Source organism: Penicillium malachiteum (assembly GCF_028827825.1).
Source record: "Penicillium malachiteum strain IBT 17515 chromosome Unknown utg000004l:1.0-4883003.0:1.0-4884900.0, whole genome shotgun sequence".
Classification (NCBI taxonomy): Eukaryota; Fungi; Ascomycota; class Eurotiomycetes; order Eurotiales; family Aspergillaceae; genus Penicillium; species Penicillium malachiteum.
In genome coordinates this window covers 969,894-986,816 of record NW_026643097.1, presented here as the reverse complement: position 1 = coordinate 986,816, position 16,923 = coordinate 969,894, and the positions used below count along the sequence as shown (strand labels likewise).

The 16,923-nt window shown below is 48.8% G+C and overlaps 6 protein-coding genes across 6 annotated transcripts; 2 read left to right on the top strand and 4 right to left on the bottom strand.

Annotated features, from left to right (window-relative positions):
• Positions 1-58: 58 nt before the first annotated feature.
• On the top strand, positions 59-2,446 carry N7483_008523 (mitochondrial intermediate peptidase; the record flags this gene model as incomplete). The annotated part of the gene is made up of 1 exon (XM_057091950.1): positions 59-2,446. One exon carries the CDS (start codon positions 59-61, stop codon positions 2,444-2,446), a length of 2,388 nt encoding a protein of 795 aa, XP_056943124.1.
• Positions 2,447-3,119: 673 nt separating this feature from the next.
• On the bottom strand, positions 3,120-7,060 carry N7483_008522 (M protein repeat protein; the record flags this gene model as incomplete). Its single annotated transcript, XM_057091949.1, is given in 4 exon segments — positions 3,120-3,255; positions 3,326-3,396; positions 3,508-4,579; positions 4,599-7,060. 4 exon segments carry the CDS (start codon positions 7,058-7,060, stop codon positions 3,120-3,122), a joined length of 3,741 nt encoding a protein of 1,246 aa, XP_056943123.1.
• A 1,460-nt stretch (positions 7,061-8,520) lies between these two features.
• N7483_008521 (uncharacterized protein) lies at positions 8,521-10,683 on the bottom strand (the record flags this gene model as incomplete). Its single annotated transcript, XM_057091948.1, has 3 exons — positions 8,521-9,550; positions 9,766-9,916; positions 10,668-10,683. The coding sequence occupies 3 exons, from the start codon at positions 10,681-10,683 to the stop codon at positions 8,521-8,523; spliced, it is 1,197 nt and encodes a 398-aa protein (XP_056943122.1).
• Positions 10,684-10,789: 106 nt separating this feature from the next.
• On the top strand, positions 10,790-12,340 carry N7483_008520 (serine/threonine-protein phosphatase 2A activator; the record flags this gene model as incomplete). Its single annotated transcript, XM_057091947.1, has 3 exons — positions 10,790-11,421; positions 11,479-11,830; positions 11,888-12,340. The coding sequence occupies 3 exons, from the start codon at positions 10,790-10,792 to the stop codon at positions 12,338-12,340; spliced, it is 1,437 nt and encodes a 478-aa protein (XP_056943121.1).
• A 169-nt stretch (positions 12,341-12,509) lies between these two features.
• N7483_008519 (Saf4/Yju2 family protein) lies at positions 12,510-13,774 on the bottom strand (the record flags this gene model as incomplete). Its single annotated transcript, XM_057091946.1, has 3 exons — positions 12,510-13,644; positions 13,698-13,707; positions 13,762-13,774. 3 exons carry the CDS (start codon positions 13,772-13,774, stop codon positions 12,510-12,512), a joined length of 1,158 nt encoding a protein of 385 aa, XP_056943120.1.
• A 374-nt stretch (positions 13,775-14,148) lies between these two features.
• Positions 14,149-14,950, bottom strand: N7483_008518 (SDR family NAD(P)-dependent oxidoreductase; the record flags this gene model as incomplete). The annotated part of the gene is made up of 2 exons (XM_057091945.1): positions 14,149-14,470; positions 14,526-14,950. The coding sequence occupies 2 exons, from the start codon at positions 14,948-14,950 to the stop codon at positions 14,149-14,151; spliced, it is 747 nt and encodes a 248-aa protein (XP_056943119.1).
• Positions 14,951-16,923: the final 1,973 nt, after the last annotated feature.

Genomic DNA, 16,923 nt, shown 5'->3' with positions numbered 1-16,923 from the left:
TTCCCTCTTCTGGTCTTATAATTTACCTCCCACCTTTATACCCGTTTCAGCTCATACCATGCTTCGCCCTCTTGGGCGCCGGCCATGGACATGCAGGCAATGTCTACTCCAGCGCCAGACTCGAACCTTTGAAAGCGCTGCTTCACAACTTCCTCGATCGTCCCTCGATTCTGTTCCCGCATACAATAATGCCCCGAATAAGAACCTCGACGACGAGACTCTGCGACGCGTTTTCGATTCACAGAACTTTTGGAAGGATTTCTCGCAGCAACGAACTGCGGCCGTTCCAAAGCGGGCTGGGCTGGTTCAGAACCAATACTTGACAAGCCCTGACGGATTCAGGGAGTTTGCACATGCATCGCTACAAAAATGCCAGGCAATTGTGTCCAAAGTCCTGGGAGCTTCTACTGTAGACGAATACCGATCATTGGCACGAGACCTAGATCGACTCAGCGATCTTCTATGTCGAGTCATTGACCTTTCTGATTTTATTCGAACCATCCACCACGATCCAAAGATTCAAGAAGCAGCGACGCAGGCGTACGCTCTTATGTTTGAATATATGAATGTGTTGAACACCACAACAGGCCTGCATGAGCAACTCAGTAAGGCCTTGTCCAATCCTGAGGTCACATCGCACTGGACAGAAGCCGAGAAAATTGTGGCCCAGATTTTGATGAAAGACTTTACCACATCTGCAATTCACATGCCCCCAAGTGAGCGGCAACGATTTGTCAACCTCTCAAACGATATCAGCCAAGTTGGCTCCTCGTTTTTCAATGGCGCAGAACCGGCTAGATCCCAGGTTACGTTCAATGCGAACAACCTTCAAGGACTAGACCCAATTGTGGTTCAGCAAATCAAGAGATGGAATAATAAGGCACCGGTGCCAACTATGGGAGTCATTCCTCGACTTGTGTTACGATCTGTGCGAGATGAATCCGTCAGGAAGCAGGTCTATCTAGCTACTCGGACTTCCAGTTCGCGCCAAGTTCACCGCTTGGAGAAGCTTCTCATGAAACGAGCAGAGCTAGCACAGATCTCAGGATTCAACAGCTTCGCGGACATGACCCTCAGTGATAAGATGGCTAAGACTCCAGAGGCTGTATCCAATTTCTTGACTTCACTCATCGCCAATAACCGTGGCCCCGTTCAAGAAGAGCTGTCTCAACTCCAACAGCTGAAAGGCAGCGCCCTACAGCCATGGGATCATGCATTCTATGTGCATAAAAGGGTGTTGGAGTACTCCCAATCTCGTCGATCTCGAGAGCTGAGCATTGTCCCTGAGTTCTTCTCCCTGGGTACAGTTATGCAAGGGCTCTCGCGACTATTTGACCGTCTTTATGGTATCCGCCTCGTCCCTCAGGAGACTGCTGCTGGAGAGACTTGGCACCCTGATGTCCGCCGTTTAGACGTGGTTGATGAGGCGGACAGACATATCGCAGTTGTTTATTGCGATCTGTTTAGTCGGCCAACAAAACACCCCAACCCAGCACACTTCACATTACGCTGCTCGCGTAAGATCTCTGCTGAGGAGATCGCAGAGTGCGCCTCGATGGATCAATCTGCGCATCCCAACGATGGCATGGCGACGGCTGTGGATCCTAAGACAAAGACTCTACGCCAATTACCAACCATCGCTCTTGTCTGCGACTTCCAAGAACCAGTGACAAATGGCTCAGGCCGACCCACTCTTCTCAGTGAGCAGAGTGTCCGCACACTGTTCCATGAGATGGGTCACGCCGTTCACTCCATCTTGGGACAAACACCACTGCAATCGATCTCTGGCACACGTTGTGCCACCGACTTCGCCGAACTCCCTTCAGTCTTGATGGAGAGTTTCGCTACAGCACCCGAGGTCCTTTCCCTCTATGCCCGACACTGGAAGACAAACGAGCCCTTATCTGAAAGTATGATGCGTAGCATGGAAATGGATCGCACAGCTCACGGCTCTATATACGGTGCCGTCGAGAACGAGGCTCAGATCCTCATGGCTCTCGTCGACCAGGCTTACCACTCTATTCCTAGCAAGGAGGCTACCAGCGGCATTGATACCACCGCAATCTACCACAAGGTTTTCTCCCAGCACTCTAGTCTCCCAGACCCGGATGATGTCCGACCCCAGACTTCCTGGCAAGGCTTCTTTGGTCATCTTTACGGCTACGGAGGAACCTACTACAGTTACATCTTTGATCGCGCCATCGCCAATAAGCTTTGGCAGGATGTTTTCCAGTCTGGTAGAGCTTCGGTGGATCGAGCTGCTGGTGAGCGATACAAAAATGAGGTCCTTCGATGGGGCGGTGGTCGGAATGGATGGCAATGTGTTGCTGGTGTCTTGGGTGAATCGAATCCTTCTAATGCCAATGGTCGCTTGGTGGAAGGTGGCGATGACGCCATGCGCGAGGTTGGTCGTTGGGGACTGGGCCGCGATGGAATCTCCGGATAGAGAGAGTTTCAGTAGAGCCTCACTTGTACTTGTATGATGATATCCTCGTAAATATAATGGATGCATCTTCCCTTTTTTTTCTCTTGCTTCTATTGCCTTTCATCTGCCTTCAAACAATGATGCAAGTTTTAGACTGAATGAATATACTCTAATTACGCTATTAAATCCATATATCGAATCAACATTCCGAGCACTTGAGTCTTTCCGACCTCGGGAGGTTGCAAGCTTCACTAACAGATGACTTGAACTAGAGATATTCTATCAGATTTACTATCCATTACATGTACATACTACTAGTACCTCAAGCCCTGCCAGATCACAATCATCAAAACAAGTTTAGAGTAGTGTGGGAAAAAAAATCAATTGAATAACTTCCCGCCTTCCAACGTTGTAGTTACTATTCACATGAATATACACAAGACAATCAGCTCCGGAAAGTAAGGGAACTGATATCGACATTAAGCTTAAGAACATATTAAGTACCAAATACAGGGATAAAACCTCTGGCAGTCGAACAGGGTATCCTGAGTCCTATCGCATACACCGAAGCAACGGGACGAAGACGAAACGAGTGAAACAGGATAGAGAAAATCGTGCTCCAGGAAACAGATATCTCAAATAAGGAGAGATACTCACCGGAAGCACGAGAAAAATCCAAAGAAGACTTGGATATTTATCGCTTAGAAGTCTCAGAACGGCCGCTCACCGATTCGGGAGCAGAGGCCGCAATTTCAGGACCTGGAGTTGATGAGTGGCTGGGAGGGTTGGGGGTAGCTCGACGGGAAAGCTGAGCCAATTCTCCCATCAGTCTGTTTGAATGGATACGTTAGCCACGAGTCCTGAAAGTAAGGGGTGATATCAAGGGAGAGAAAGACTGACCTGCGATGCTCATCATACCACTCATCGTTTGCGAATCGAATATGCTTAAGCTGTTCCTGAATGCTCGCCATCTACGGGAAATTTGATTAGTGATTGTACAAGTAAAATTTTGTGACTCAAGTAAATGGATGGAAAATGGGCAATTCTGGGGAGTAGGAAGTGTTCAAACGGGGATCTCCCACCGTTCCCTCGATGGATGAACCAAGGTCCTCACCTTCTGCGGCTGGACCTCCATCTTCAGCTTTCTCGTCGCTCTCATCTGCGGAGGCCCATCGGCTTGCTCCCAAGCCCGCGGTCCCCTTCTTTTCATTGGTCTCCTTCAAGCTAGCCAGCTCTGTCTCGAGCTCGCGGATGCGTCGACGGCCAGTGGACATTTTGGACTCGAAATCGCCGAGGTTTTCGAGAAGAGCCATGTTCTTGTCGATCTGGGCATTCAGATTCTGTTCGCCAGCAGCAAGCTTCGCCTCAATGGTCAACTTCAAAGCTCGAGTCTCCTCCAGTTCTTGGCTGACGGTAGTGTGCTTTGATTTCAAGAATGAAACTTCCTCCTCAGACTGAGAAAGCTGCTTCATGATAGAGTCCAACTCTGAGCTCTTGCCGTTGGAAGTAGCAAGAGACTTCTGAAGCTCTCCAACCTGAGCAAGCGCCGCATCGTGCTTGGAGACAAGTTCCGAGTGCTGAGCCTGAATCTTGGTGATCTCAGCGGTATGCTTCTCTTGAATATCCCGAGTGACAGCAGCAGCAGATTCCTGGAAAGTAACATGCGACTTCTCTGAAGCAGCCAGCTTCTGCTCAAGCTCGGCCATGGTGGCATTCAGACCATCCAGAACAGATGTATCTTGTGCAGCAGCCTTGGCCTGTGAGAGCTGTTCGTTGGCACTGGCCAGAGAAGCCTCGTGAGCCTTCTGTAATTCGTCAAGCTTAGTCTTGTTGCTTGTCTCAAGCTCATCCCTCAAGTTGGTCAGTTTAGCCTCCTGGACAGTGAGTAGTTCCTCAATGGCCTTGCTGTGCTCAGCATCGGCATCGGAAGCACGGGAGTTTTTGGCAGCTTCAATATCGGCCAGCAATTGAGTTTTGATATCCTCAAAGCCCGTCTGAAGTGCAGAGATTTCCTTTGTATGAGCGTCGTTGGCGTCGTTGGACAGGGACTGCAAGGCCTCGAACTTAGTTTGAGACTCCTGCAACTGGCTCTGAAGCTCAGCAGTCTTAGACTCATGAGACTTGATCAACTTGTCAACCCCCCCCGGAATGACGCTCGGCAATAGAATTCAACTCTGCTTCAAGCGATTCAACATGGGATGCGCGGGATGCGTGGCTTGATTCCAACTCTTGATTCTTGAACAAGAGCTCGTCGTGCTTCTGCTGAAGTTCGTTAAAAGCATCTGTGTGAAAACCGGATGCTTCCTTCGTAATCTGCTCTAATTTGGCGGCATGCTCAGCTTTGAGACCCTCTAGTTCCTTAGTGTGCTGCTCCCTCGCAGTGGCGCTCGTCGAGGTATGCTCTTCAAGGAGACGAGTCGCTTCGGTGGCCTTGTCTTCCAGGGCCTTGAGCTTGCTGTCCTTCTCACCCTCCCTGGATTTGAACTCGCTCTCGACATTCTTCAAGCTGCGGTAGAGCTCATCTGCTTCAGTTTGCTTGCTTTGGACTTCCTGGTGAAGAGCATCGATCTTGCCAGCACCATTAGAGGCTTGAGTCTCCAAAGCACCAACCTTCTGGCGAAGAGCCTCAATCTCTTGGAGGGCAGATTCCTGCGCTGAAATATGTCCTTCTTCCAAAGCTTGACGAGATTGGCTAAGGGCCTTCTCATATTCCTCAATCTTCACCTGAAGAGTCTTCAGCTCAAGCTCGTGGGCAGTCTTGAGTTCTGAAATAGCACTCTCATTCTCTCCCTGGGCAGCAGCCTTGGCAGATTCCAGTGCATCACGGAGCTCTTGCAGCTGCTGTGAGTGTTCACTACCAGAAGATTCCACTGCAGCCTTAGCAACAGAGAGTTCATCGGCATGTGAAGCTGAGAGAGAGCTTAAAGCCTGCTCATGCTCAGCCTTCAAGGTAGCCACTGCGGCTTCGTGGGTAGTCTCCAGCTCCTTGAGCTTGGTCTCAAGGTCGGTAGAGGATGAAATCTGGGCAGTTTTAAGATCTTCTTGGAGCTTCTCGAGGGTCTGCTTCAGCTCGGCAATCTCTTGGTCCTTCTGGGCAAGGGAGCCCGTGGTCTCTTCAGAAGTTTGCTGCGTGACAGACTCAGAGTCGGCAATCTTAGCCTCCAGAGAAGCAATTTGCTCCTTAAGAGCAGAAGTAGACTTCTCAGCGGCCTCTTTCTCAGCGCGGATCTCTTCATCCTTAGAAGCACCCAGCTTGTTGAGTTCAGCCTTCAAGTTTTCGAGAACCTGATCACGACCCTTGAGTTCTCGTTCGAGAGTGTCGAGAGCTAGAGCTTTGTCCTCACTTAACGCGGTCTTCTGTGATTCAAGCTCCTTCTTCAGAGCCTCAATTTGACCCTCAACGGCCGTGGCAGAAGCCTTGTATTCGGCAAGCTCCTTCTCAAGAACCTCCAGCTGTGCCTTATGTGTCTCCTTGAGCTCATCAATGGCGGCAGCAGCCTGGTCATCCCCCTTAGAAGTAGCCAACTGCTTAGCCTCCTCCAGTTCCTTCTGGGACTGTTCCTCCAACTGCTTGCGCTGTGTTTCGGCCTCCTCGAGGCGAACCTGCAGAGCCTGAACCGCCTCTGCGTGAGCCGAGGTCAATTTTTCAAGTTCGGCAGTGTGCTCAACCTGAAGAGCCTCGGTGGCATCCTCATCCTTGGGTTCTTGCCCAGCAATGGAAAGCTGGGTCAGCTTCTCATTGACAGTCTCAAGCTCAGCCTTGAGGTTGATAACGGTCTCTTCGCTCTCCGAGAGCTTCGTCTGCAAAGTCTGCAACTTTTCGGAATCAGCAGCAGTTCTGGAAGTCGCCCCAGATACGGTGCTCAACCGCTTCTTTGGGTCTGTCGCAGATGAAATGGCGGTACGAGGGGTAACGGTCGCCGAGGAGCTTGGACGACTTGTGACAGGACGAGTAGCTGTGGTTCCCGAAGTAGGTCGGGTGGTGGGGGTGGTGGAAGAGGTCAGCTTGCCAACTGGTCGGCTGGTGGAAGTAGCCGTGCGAGGTGTAGCGGTAGAAGATGTGGCCGTCTTTCTCTCCAGAGCGGAGCCAGCAACACTTGATCTACGGTCCGCGGTGGATGCAGACTTCAAGGGAGTACGTGTAGAAGTAGTGCCGGCCATCGACATTCGCTTCGCTGTGCTCGAAATGCCGCGCTTCTCGTCTCCCGAGCTTGCGACTGATCGGGGCTTCTCATCTGCTGAGCTGCTGACAGACATACGAGATCGGTGAGACGAAGTAGTTGAGGTACTCAAAGGCTTTCGAGTAGCAGTAGTGGTTGTAGGACGAGTCGGAGGCTTGCTCAGCGTGCTGCTCGTACTGGTGCGAGTAGAAGTAGTTCCGGGCTTCGCCGCAGCCGAGGATGAAGTAGGCCGCTTGAGGCCTGTAGTACCTGTGGCGGGACGCTTTGATGTTGTTGCCGTACTAATAGTAGATTTGGCAGGAGACAGGGGAGTATTCTCCTTGGAAGCCTCCGGGCTAGACTTGTATGTCTCCTCCGCTCCGGACAGCATCGCAGAGTCCACGGGGGTCGCTGGGGGGACATTGTCAACCTCAACATCCGAGGGAATAGGCATGGGCTCCTCGGTGGATGCCATCTTGTCGGATTATGCGTAGGTATTGATGTGATGAAAAGGAGAGAGTTCCGGACGAAGCAAATGCGAGCGAAAAAGAAAAAAAAAGTTCCGATGTATAGAAAAGGGGCCTGGGAAGAGCAACAGCCTACATACATCAGCACATATTGCAACCATAGATGAAATCGACCAATCGAATTCCCATAGGAGAAATGTATTTAAAAGGTCCCTTGTCTCTCAACCACGGGAGGATATAACAGATGGTCTGTCGTGGAGGTCATAGCTTCAGCTCTGAGAGCTTCGAAGCTTATAGTCCCAAGTATTCAACATTGAAGCTCAAAGCAGCAATTGACCTCCCATATGAAACAGTCCCAATGGTCCTGCAGAGACAAACAAAGAGTTCCAGGAAGTCGAGCTTGTATATAACCTGTAGAGAATGGGGAAGTGTATCAAAGAAACAGGGTTCTACTTACGCACTGCGCGCAGAATTGTGAAGCTTCAGGGGCTTCTTCGAGACTTCGAGGAATAAACCTCAATACACGAGCAAGAAATCAAAGCCCGCGAAATGAAGAACGAAATGACACGAAATAGTTCAAGTTGCCCAAGGTGTTCGAGTAGTAAAGGAAGGAAAAGGAGAGCGGAAACCTTTGAAAGCGGTGTGGAGGAGGGGGATCGTCGTTGCTCCAAATGTCCATGCGCGCGTTTATGAACAAACCCTTCTATTCTGCAGGATCTGGGGAAGACTGGGGTTCAAGTTTTTAATCAAAGAGTTCAAATTCTTCAATGTTATCATATGTGCTGTCTCAGCCTTTTCTTTTCCTATATTATACGGCTATAGATCAATTTATTGGCAATTGACAATCTATGAGTCTGATGGAAAAGGAGATGGCAATGTCGATCACTATATTTTAACCTCTTTGCCCCAGATTTACAATCACAGACCCCATTGTATAGCCTTGGGGGGTTTTCAACCTCGAATTCTAAGAATCCCCGCTGGTAGTTTTCAATCAATTTGAAACTCATCAGATACCTAAGGTGTTCTAGCTTGATTACACGCGAAACCCCTTTTTTCTGAATCAAAACAATGGGATCCACGGTTCACGCCCGCGTAACCCGAACCAACCGGAACCCCGAGATCTCTGAGATGAACAACTGGAGAATATTACAGTATAGATTCAAGTTGAAATGATATTGAAACATTTTGACAGGAAAATGGGTATATTAAGAGTGCTATTATACAAGAATTGAAAAGATGAAAAGTGGAGAGCATACCATCCACCCACCCACATCTTTGAAATCCGAAACAAACAAGTTTATGCGAACATTGAAGCTCTGAATCTTGGAGTATGGGATTTTGGACCGTGAATTGACCAGCCAGCTGTGTCTCGGATTTTTATCTCCGTAATGTGTCACGGAGCGCCTCTTCATAACCTCATGTCAAACACGGATGGGGTATCTTCCACGTCACGGTCCTCGCTGGGGTTCTAAGCATCGCCCGTGACAAACATCCTGAGCTTGCCCTTCCTTAAAGCGTCCTTGATACGCTTGGCGAACATGCCAAGTTTCCATGATCGTTGTCGATTGCGCGATGTCATATAATAGTCTCTTAGCACATCAATACGATTGGCGATTTTGAAAAGAACGTCTAGACTGTTGAGGAGAGGAGAGCTGGCCGATTCCCCAGGTCCAAATCGAGTGTAGGTCTTGAACGCCATGACTACCAGGGACGCTAGTTCCGGCAGCAAGTAGCCCTCAAGGTCGACGACCAATTCTCCTGCCTTTTCGGGATCAGCTTCAGACTGCGGTATATCAGGAAAATTCAGTATCCCTTCGACCTCGGCAATGACATCCGCGCACAGATTATTTGCGTCAGACTTGAAATTAACTGGTACGTTCTGGGCAGCTGGTCGATCTTCCAGGTCAACATGCAGCTCCAGCTGACGTGCCAGCAACTCAAGTGCATTTTCGAAAGAACTGGGCATGGGTCCAGACACATATTCAGGCAATTTGTAGGCGCCCACATAGAACTCTAGCCAATCATCGCTCATGCGAGTTCCTTCGACTTTCTTTCTTAGCCATTCCATTAAGTCAGGGTCATCCCGAGGAAGATCTTCGTAATCCGGAAAGTCTTCCTTGGGATCGGGAAAGCGCTTTTGACTTGTTTGAATTTCCTCCGTCTCAGTCTGAAGTGCTTCCTGACGTCGTTTGTTCGACCGAGTTCTCGGCTGTGGTTGCTTTGACTGATTTTTGTCGTAAATGACGACGGTTGTGCTGTTTTCAATGACAGCCTGGGGTGTTTCGGAAGGTGGTCGTTGATTCTCTTCTTCGTCATCATCTTCCTCCTCGCTCCCTTCTACGTAGTCTTCGTCTTTCTCTGGCTCCGCTGGCTCCTGGAAGTCCTTTTGCTTCCGAGAGTCATCTCGCCACCAAAAATCTTCTGGATTCCAAGAATCCTCTGGCCGCCGGAGATCTTCTGATCCTCGAAGCTCTTGGGACTCTTGAGGCCCCCCCCGACTCTCGGGCCCCCTCCGGCATCTGAGGCGCCTGGATGATCTCTGGCCCCGGACTATCCTCTGACCCTGGGCTATCCTCTGGCTCAGGGCTTTTTTCTGGCTCAGAAGCCTCCTCTGACTCCTGAACCCCAGGACTCTCTGGCGCCTCGAGTACTTGTGACTCCTCCGCATCCTCTAATCGCACATTTCCCCCCCTGTAGTCCTAATTGTATAAACTGGTTCCCCATTTGGTTCTCCTCTTCATCCTCTGATTCCTCATCGCTCTCGTGTTCATCGTCGCCATTTTTGAGGGGCACCTGTACAGGCGCATCGTCCGTCTGTTGATCATCTGAAGAGGACTCGGAGGGCTCTTCATCGGCTTCAACGTCTTTTAATGTTGAGAGCGGTTCTCGATCTCGGTTTTGAAGTCGATTTTGTACTCCATTTCTGCGGATAGTCGGTGGCTCCGGTGATTCAGGAATATCGTGGATATCTGTACGTGGGGTCTTTTTCTGACGCGGCGCGTAGCTACTATTAATTTCATTGAGGAAGTTCAGAGATTGATTTGTAGAATTGTGAAGCCTTCTTTTCTTGATCAAGGGCATCGCGAGCGATAGTCGCGTGTCAAAGGCGAATGCGTGGGAAAACCACACTAAAATGCAAGGGATCCCGATTTCTGGTGGAGTAAAGAGTTGAGCTGAAGAAGCTCGGGTGGAGCATTAGGCCTTGTTAAATGGACACCCCTTTCCTTGAATACGGTTAACTTGTCCGGGGCCAGTATAAGCAGATACCCATGGGCATTTGTATATTCTATTATTTATAGTAGTTGGCTAGACCAGTAAATTCGTGCTTTTATCTTCCTCTAATCATTCCAAGGCTCTTATCTACCACTGGCGGTACGGTTACCTACCTCCTTATGCTTCTAAGTACCTGTAGTATAGGTACCTCTGTAGGTACCTGCTATTCTACCTTTAGAAATCTCTTTTACATGTAGTAGCTTGACCTCCAAAGATTGGAATTGGGACTTAGTAATTTAGAGAAGATAATTATTTGGTGGCCGTATACTTCAAATGTTGTATAGGGGCTTGCAAACCACAAGTTGTTTAGCTGGGGTGTCTATATAACAAATCTCGGCGAACCTGCCGCACGCGTCATTCCTGATTTCCAGATGTCCCCTCCACCCCGCTCACTATCTAAACACTTTTCATTCTGAACAGTCTTCGAGCTTTTGCAAACTTCTCCCCTACACGAATAATTCAAAATGAATACGGACGGCCGTTCTGTCCGTAATCTCTCTAAATTGGATGCGTCAATCCCTCACGATTTTATCGCTCCAGGCAAAAAGATCCACGAGTCGCAAGATGTTTCCGCCTTCTTGGTGTCAAAAGCCTACACTGATATCATGACCTTCCTTCTACAACTCAATCGCTCGATGTTCCCCTCGAAACTTCCCGATGGAACCTCACAGAGTTGGCCCATCGGGACCGATGCAGTCCAGTTCTCTGCGCCTATCCGCCAGCTTCAAGTGTTGCTCTCCAAGGTCGAAGATTTAATACAGGAGGTTCCACCGGACAATGGACCGCGGCGATTTGGAAATATCAGCTTTCGAAGATGGCATGAAGTTTTGGCTGAAAGAGCCTCAGATCTGCTTAGGGATTGTTTGCCTGCGGAGCTTTTGGATACCCCCTCAGCAGACCCAGCTGGGCCTACAGCAGAGGCTGAACTGAAGGCATACTTTCTTGGTAGCTGGGGAAGTGGTCAACGGTTGGACTATGGAACTGGACATGAGCTAAGTTTTTTGGCATTTCTGGCAGCTATCTGGAAGCTCAATGGATTCCCACAATCAGAGTCTGGTGTCGAGGAGAGAGCTATGGTCCTTGGGGTTATTGAACCGTATGCTTAAAACGCCCATTCCCCCTTTGTTGAGATGACCTAACAACGAAAATCTAGATACCTTGAACTGATTCGGGCTTTGATAAAAACATACACCCTGGAACCAGCTGGGTCTCATGGTGTCTGGGGACTTGATGATAGCTCTTTCATTCCTTATATTTTTGGTTCCGCACAGCTATCCCCAGCCATCAACAAGGCAGATCTCATTCCTGAAGAAGGCTCACTCCCAGGCGCGCCTGATCCAGGTGGAGTTGCCAAGGCAAACGCGGTTGAAAGGGAAAGGAAGACCAATATGTACTTTTCAGCAGTTGGGTTCATTCATGATGTGAAAAAGGGTCCATTCTGGGAACACAGCCCCATGCTGTATGATATCTCCGGCATCCGAGCTGGCTGGGGCAAGATCAACAAGGTGTGTCATCTCATATTCAGTCGTATTCAACTCACCACTAATGAATCTTGTCTACAGGGGATGGTGAAGATGTATAACGCAGAGGTTCTGTCCAAGTTCCCTGTGGTACAGCATTTCCCATTTGGATCTTTGTTTAGCTGGGAACGAGATCCCAATGCAGTAGCACCTCCCACTACAGTGCACTCAACCTCTGGTCCCCAAGCTCGGCCTGTTGTACCAGATGGAGGTGTGTCATCGACTCCTGCTCGACCAACAGTGGATGCAGGAACAAAGGCACCATGGGCTACTGCAGGAGCGGGATCTCGTGCACCTCCTATGGGACCTACTGCAGCACCTTGGGCAGCTGCGCAAAGGAATGGCCCTCCGGCTTCGATCTCAACTCTTCCCGACACATCCCGGATGCCTCCCGGCCCTATGGCTCCGACGAGAGCTCCCTGGGCAGCTTCTCAAGCTGCGCCACTGCCAGGAGATGGAGGTCAAGTGCCCACAAAGGCGCCTTGGGCCAAATAGAATGTTGACAGCAATATGATACCCGATATAACTACCTAGTAAGGCTACTAGACTTTAGATGGTATACTTAAAACTACGAAGAGAGCTTTTGGCACATTGAAAAGACCTTGAAGGCCTTTTGGGGTATCAAATTATGTATATATACTTCAAGTTGGCATATTAATGCCCTTTAGTCTGAATCAGATGCATAGCTCACCAGTGCTGGGGTTGGTCCAGCTGGCGGTCCGTTGTATTTCTTCTCTGAACAGTCCTCCACTGGACTAGACTTAGAAGTCTTCTCAGTGGAGGAGTCAGTGGCATCGGCATCTGCTTCTGCATCGCTTTTTATGGCTGGCGAGGCAGGTCTCTTCCGTTTCACACCCAGCTTCCAAATATCTTGATTTTCACCAACATCATTCAAGAATGGATCCACAACCGCACGCGTATTGCCAGTTAGCTCATGCCGTAAGGAAGCCTTGCGTTTTGAAATTCGATCCGCCTCATCATCCCGCCGAGTCTTCCGTGAATGTTTATCACGCTTCTGAGAATCAGACGACTTCTTACCAGCTTGCTCAAACATAGGTCGAGTGCGGGTGATTCGCACAGCCTCAGCCTCAAGAGCAGACCGATCTCCACCAAAATCCACCAGTCCAGCCCGTTGTCGATCCTCCTCTATCTCATCAACAAGCTCAATACCCAAGCTCATCTTATCCTTCAAAGCTTCCCGATTCGCTTCAAGGCTCTCTAACCCTTTCCTCTTAACCCGAAACGTATTCCTCAATCTCTGAGATTGCGCATATGGATCATCCCAGTCCCGAGACTGTCTATCCTGTAATTCCATAATCCGACCAGCCTCCGTACTCGCCCGCTTTTTATCCTCCGCTTTGCCTTCGATTTTCGCGAATGGGTCCTTCTCCGCAGGATCTGGGTCTAGCCCCGGCATCCGTAGAGATATCTCTCCAGGTTGTAGTTCCTTATCATCACCAGTATCTCGTTTCCTTCCACCCTGATGAACAACATACGCCGTATTTTGCGGATCCGTTCGAATCTCAATCCACCCCCCGCATACCGTGTGCTTCATGCGGAAACTGTATATGGGCGTAGAGTAGTAGTTGCCGATTTTCTTTTTCTCGGCATTGAAGCGTACGCCTTGTCCGATTATAGTTTCGTGTGGCTTGCATGTTGTGCACCAGACTGCGAAGGGCATTTCGAAGCGGACGATTAGCGCTCCAGTTGTGTGGAGGTGTCGGGCGCGCGCGCCGAGAGGGTGTTTTCCTGCTAACTTGTTCGCAGATATAAGGCCTTCTTGGTCCGGTGGGACATAACTATTCTATATGTTAGCTGGTATGTAGGGTGGACTCGGGGATTTGCGACGAACCGTCCCATATCTGTAATTGCATGTTAGCCTGTGTCGGACCTTGAGGCGGGCGGATGGAACTCACTGAAGCCCTGCATCTTGAATGATCGTGGGCACTTCTGGACTACCCTGCTGAAATAAACAACCAGCCAGCGCTATGAAGCGGGTGGTAAGAGCTGATGACAGCTCTGTGTCGGACAATGTGGTGAAGAGACTCGAACCCACCTGGGCAAGGAAACCTGCAGCGGGCGGAGATAACGGAGCTAAGCTGACTCAGGCTTGCCACTCATCCCGCCGGGCAAGATCTATAGCCCTGGAGAAACAAGCATGAGTGAGTTTCTAACTTTTTACCACCAAAAAGAATATATATATATATATATATATATATATGTATGTATATCCAGGAAGATAAAGTGAAAGGGAGTGGAGAGTGGAGATAAATTCAATAACCTATACTAATTTACAGATCAGTCTACTTCAAAAGCACACCTCCATTCGACTCAATCACCGAGCCCGTCACAAAACGATCCTTCATCAAATACACATAACTCTCTGCTAGATCCTCCGGTCTTCCCAGAGTTTCAACAAGCGTGTCATTGGCAAGAGCTTGCATTGCTGCATCACGTTCGTCCGCAAGGGAATCGAACAGCTCTGTATCCACAACACCAGGCGCAACAGCATTAACTCGAATAGGAGCCAGATCCAGCGCTAATCCACGACTAAGACCCTCAATCGCGGCACAAGTAGTCGTAATGACAGACCAGTCTCGGAGGGGCTGACGACCACGCACACCACTCGTGAGAGTAATTGAGCTAGAGGGGGGATACCTCCATGTACTTTGGAATGTACTTGGCCATCGTGGCAGGGGCGACGAGGCGCACATTCATGACCTTGTAGATCAATTGCGCGTTGATTTTCTCCAGCGGTGATAAAACAACTCCATCACCAGCCGAGGACACGATGTGGTTCAGCTTGTTGGCGCCATTGTTTGTCGCTTTTTGAAGGAGGGCTTCCAAGGTAGCGTCGAGGTTTGCTACGTCAGAGAGGTCGGCAGCGCAGGCTATGATGCTTTGCTTTTCGGCTTGGGTGGGATAGGCTTCTTTGATGCGAGCGACGGCAGCATCCAGCTTGCTTTGATTGGAGCTGCAGAGGACTAGGTGGGCACCGAGCTCGAATGCAGCTTCGGCGACGCCAAAGCCGAGTCCTGAGCTTCCACCTAGAATGAGGACTCGCTGGTTGGCGAGCTTGGAGGAATGTTTGCCAGTCGAAGACATTTTGATAGTCTCAAGATTATTTATATAAATATGGATTGTAAGTGAGGTTAAGTTCAAAAGTTGATCATTCAATCAATGTCACTGTGTTGGAAACTTGAATATGTACAAGAAGGGAGTACTCAACTGAGGGAAATTCGGACTTTTTATACACTGCCTTTTGAACCAGTTGATACATGCTAGTACCAGTCTGGGCCCACGTTGCCCGAGATTTATAATGAAGTCAAATATTACAAGCCATCAATTGGCCGTAAGGATGCAGGTATAACAAATCCAAAGAAACTTGACAAACCAGACCAACTCTTTGTGCATTGATGGTTGAAGGGTGCTTTGACAGCGACTCGGGAGCGGTCCGAGGCCCAGGATCCATGCATCATGCAATTACTAAGGCATCATATAGTTCCAACCTTGGAAGGTTGCATGTCACTACCAGGAGGCATGATTCTTTCAAATTGGATGGTTAGAAACCATAATAGCCTCAATTTGACATCAATGATGCTCGGTATGAATTTCATTATGCCATTTGATAAGCTTAGAAATACATATAACTAATTCGGAGACTTTCAATGCGGAGAGTTAAATTTTTCCATCCGAGTTCCGACTGACAGTGGGCGCCTTAAATAATCTTGACGGCAATTAGATTTGACGTTGAATCCATTCAAATGTTCTGGCTATCGCCATCAATTGCCATTGGGACTCGTCACGGTCAACTAAAAGTATAATAGGACTCTACTAGTACGGGTAGTATGAATGTAATAGTACTATGTATTAGAGAAGAGCCTGAGAGATGATTATGCCAGTGCAAACTTGAAGTGGCATATGTAGTGCTAGTATTTCCTCCGTATCATCTGTAGTAGATGTCTAATCAATAGTACTACTCACACTATTAGGACTTGAGGTTTGATAATAGTATACATATACTATCGCTTGGAATGCCATACGTGCTGCCAGTGATAATGATGAGAGTTTCCTACTAGGTACTTGTAGTACTGGCAACTTGGAAGTACCTGAAGGATGTCATGCTCTAGATGAGGAAGGAATATAGACCCAGGCCTGTGCACACATGCGGTCATACCTAGTGGAGCTAGGCAGACGTGTAATAGCAGCTGCACATGTGCAAACTTAAGGACTCGGAGTAGAGTGAGAAATCCCTTTTAATTGAGTCAAAGGGGACGAGAACTGTAGCTCAGTCCTGCTGGCCTAGTGGCATATTGGTTTCAGACTCTTAAGGCAGAGGTATGGATCAGGAGGGTGTGGGTCTTACTCGATGGCTGAGTTGACACCGGAGAGCCGGCGGAAATCTAGCTTCACCTGGGGACAATCCTTTTTGTTTGTTTGTTTTTTTCTGACATTTTTTTTCTATAATACTTTCAGACTCCAAATTTCTATAATTGGTCACCGAAATGAAAAACAATCAAGAATGAGTGAGATATCAAGGATGACACCTGGATGGTGTGATGATAAATGCACGAAGTGAGGCTATTCGCATCTCACTTCAACTTTGATACACACCCCCAGGGCCGATTTCAATGTTCCCAGTTCAACTTCAGCTGTTTCAAGTTTGAGTAAGCTTCTATCTCTCCAATCAATTATTCCAGATTCTTTATTTGTACCACTCCTAACTTTTCCAATCCATCATCTATTATTATTGCTGTCAACTGGTTTAGGTTAAACCTAATTTGGCGAAGGGGACATGGATATATCCCTGTATCATTTTTCGAGTGCTCATTTAACAACGCTCAACGCTCTACATCCATACGAAAGAGATTCTCAATCAGATTCTAATAAAGGGGGAAATAGCTTCAAGGAAGAATGTTCGGGTTCGCCCCGGCCATCATCCGACGACTCCACAGCGATAAGCGACTGGCGGTGATCACACAAGGCTCCGAACGCCAGCAACGCGAACTGACAAACAACCTTCAAGCTTGAAGGTTGGATTTCTGGTGCATATCTCGGTTTTTTGACGTGACTTGCCT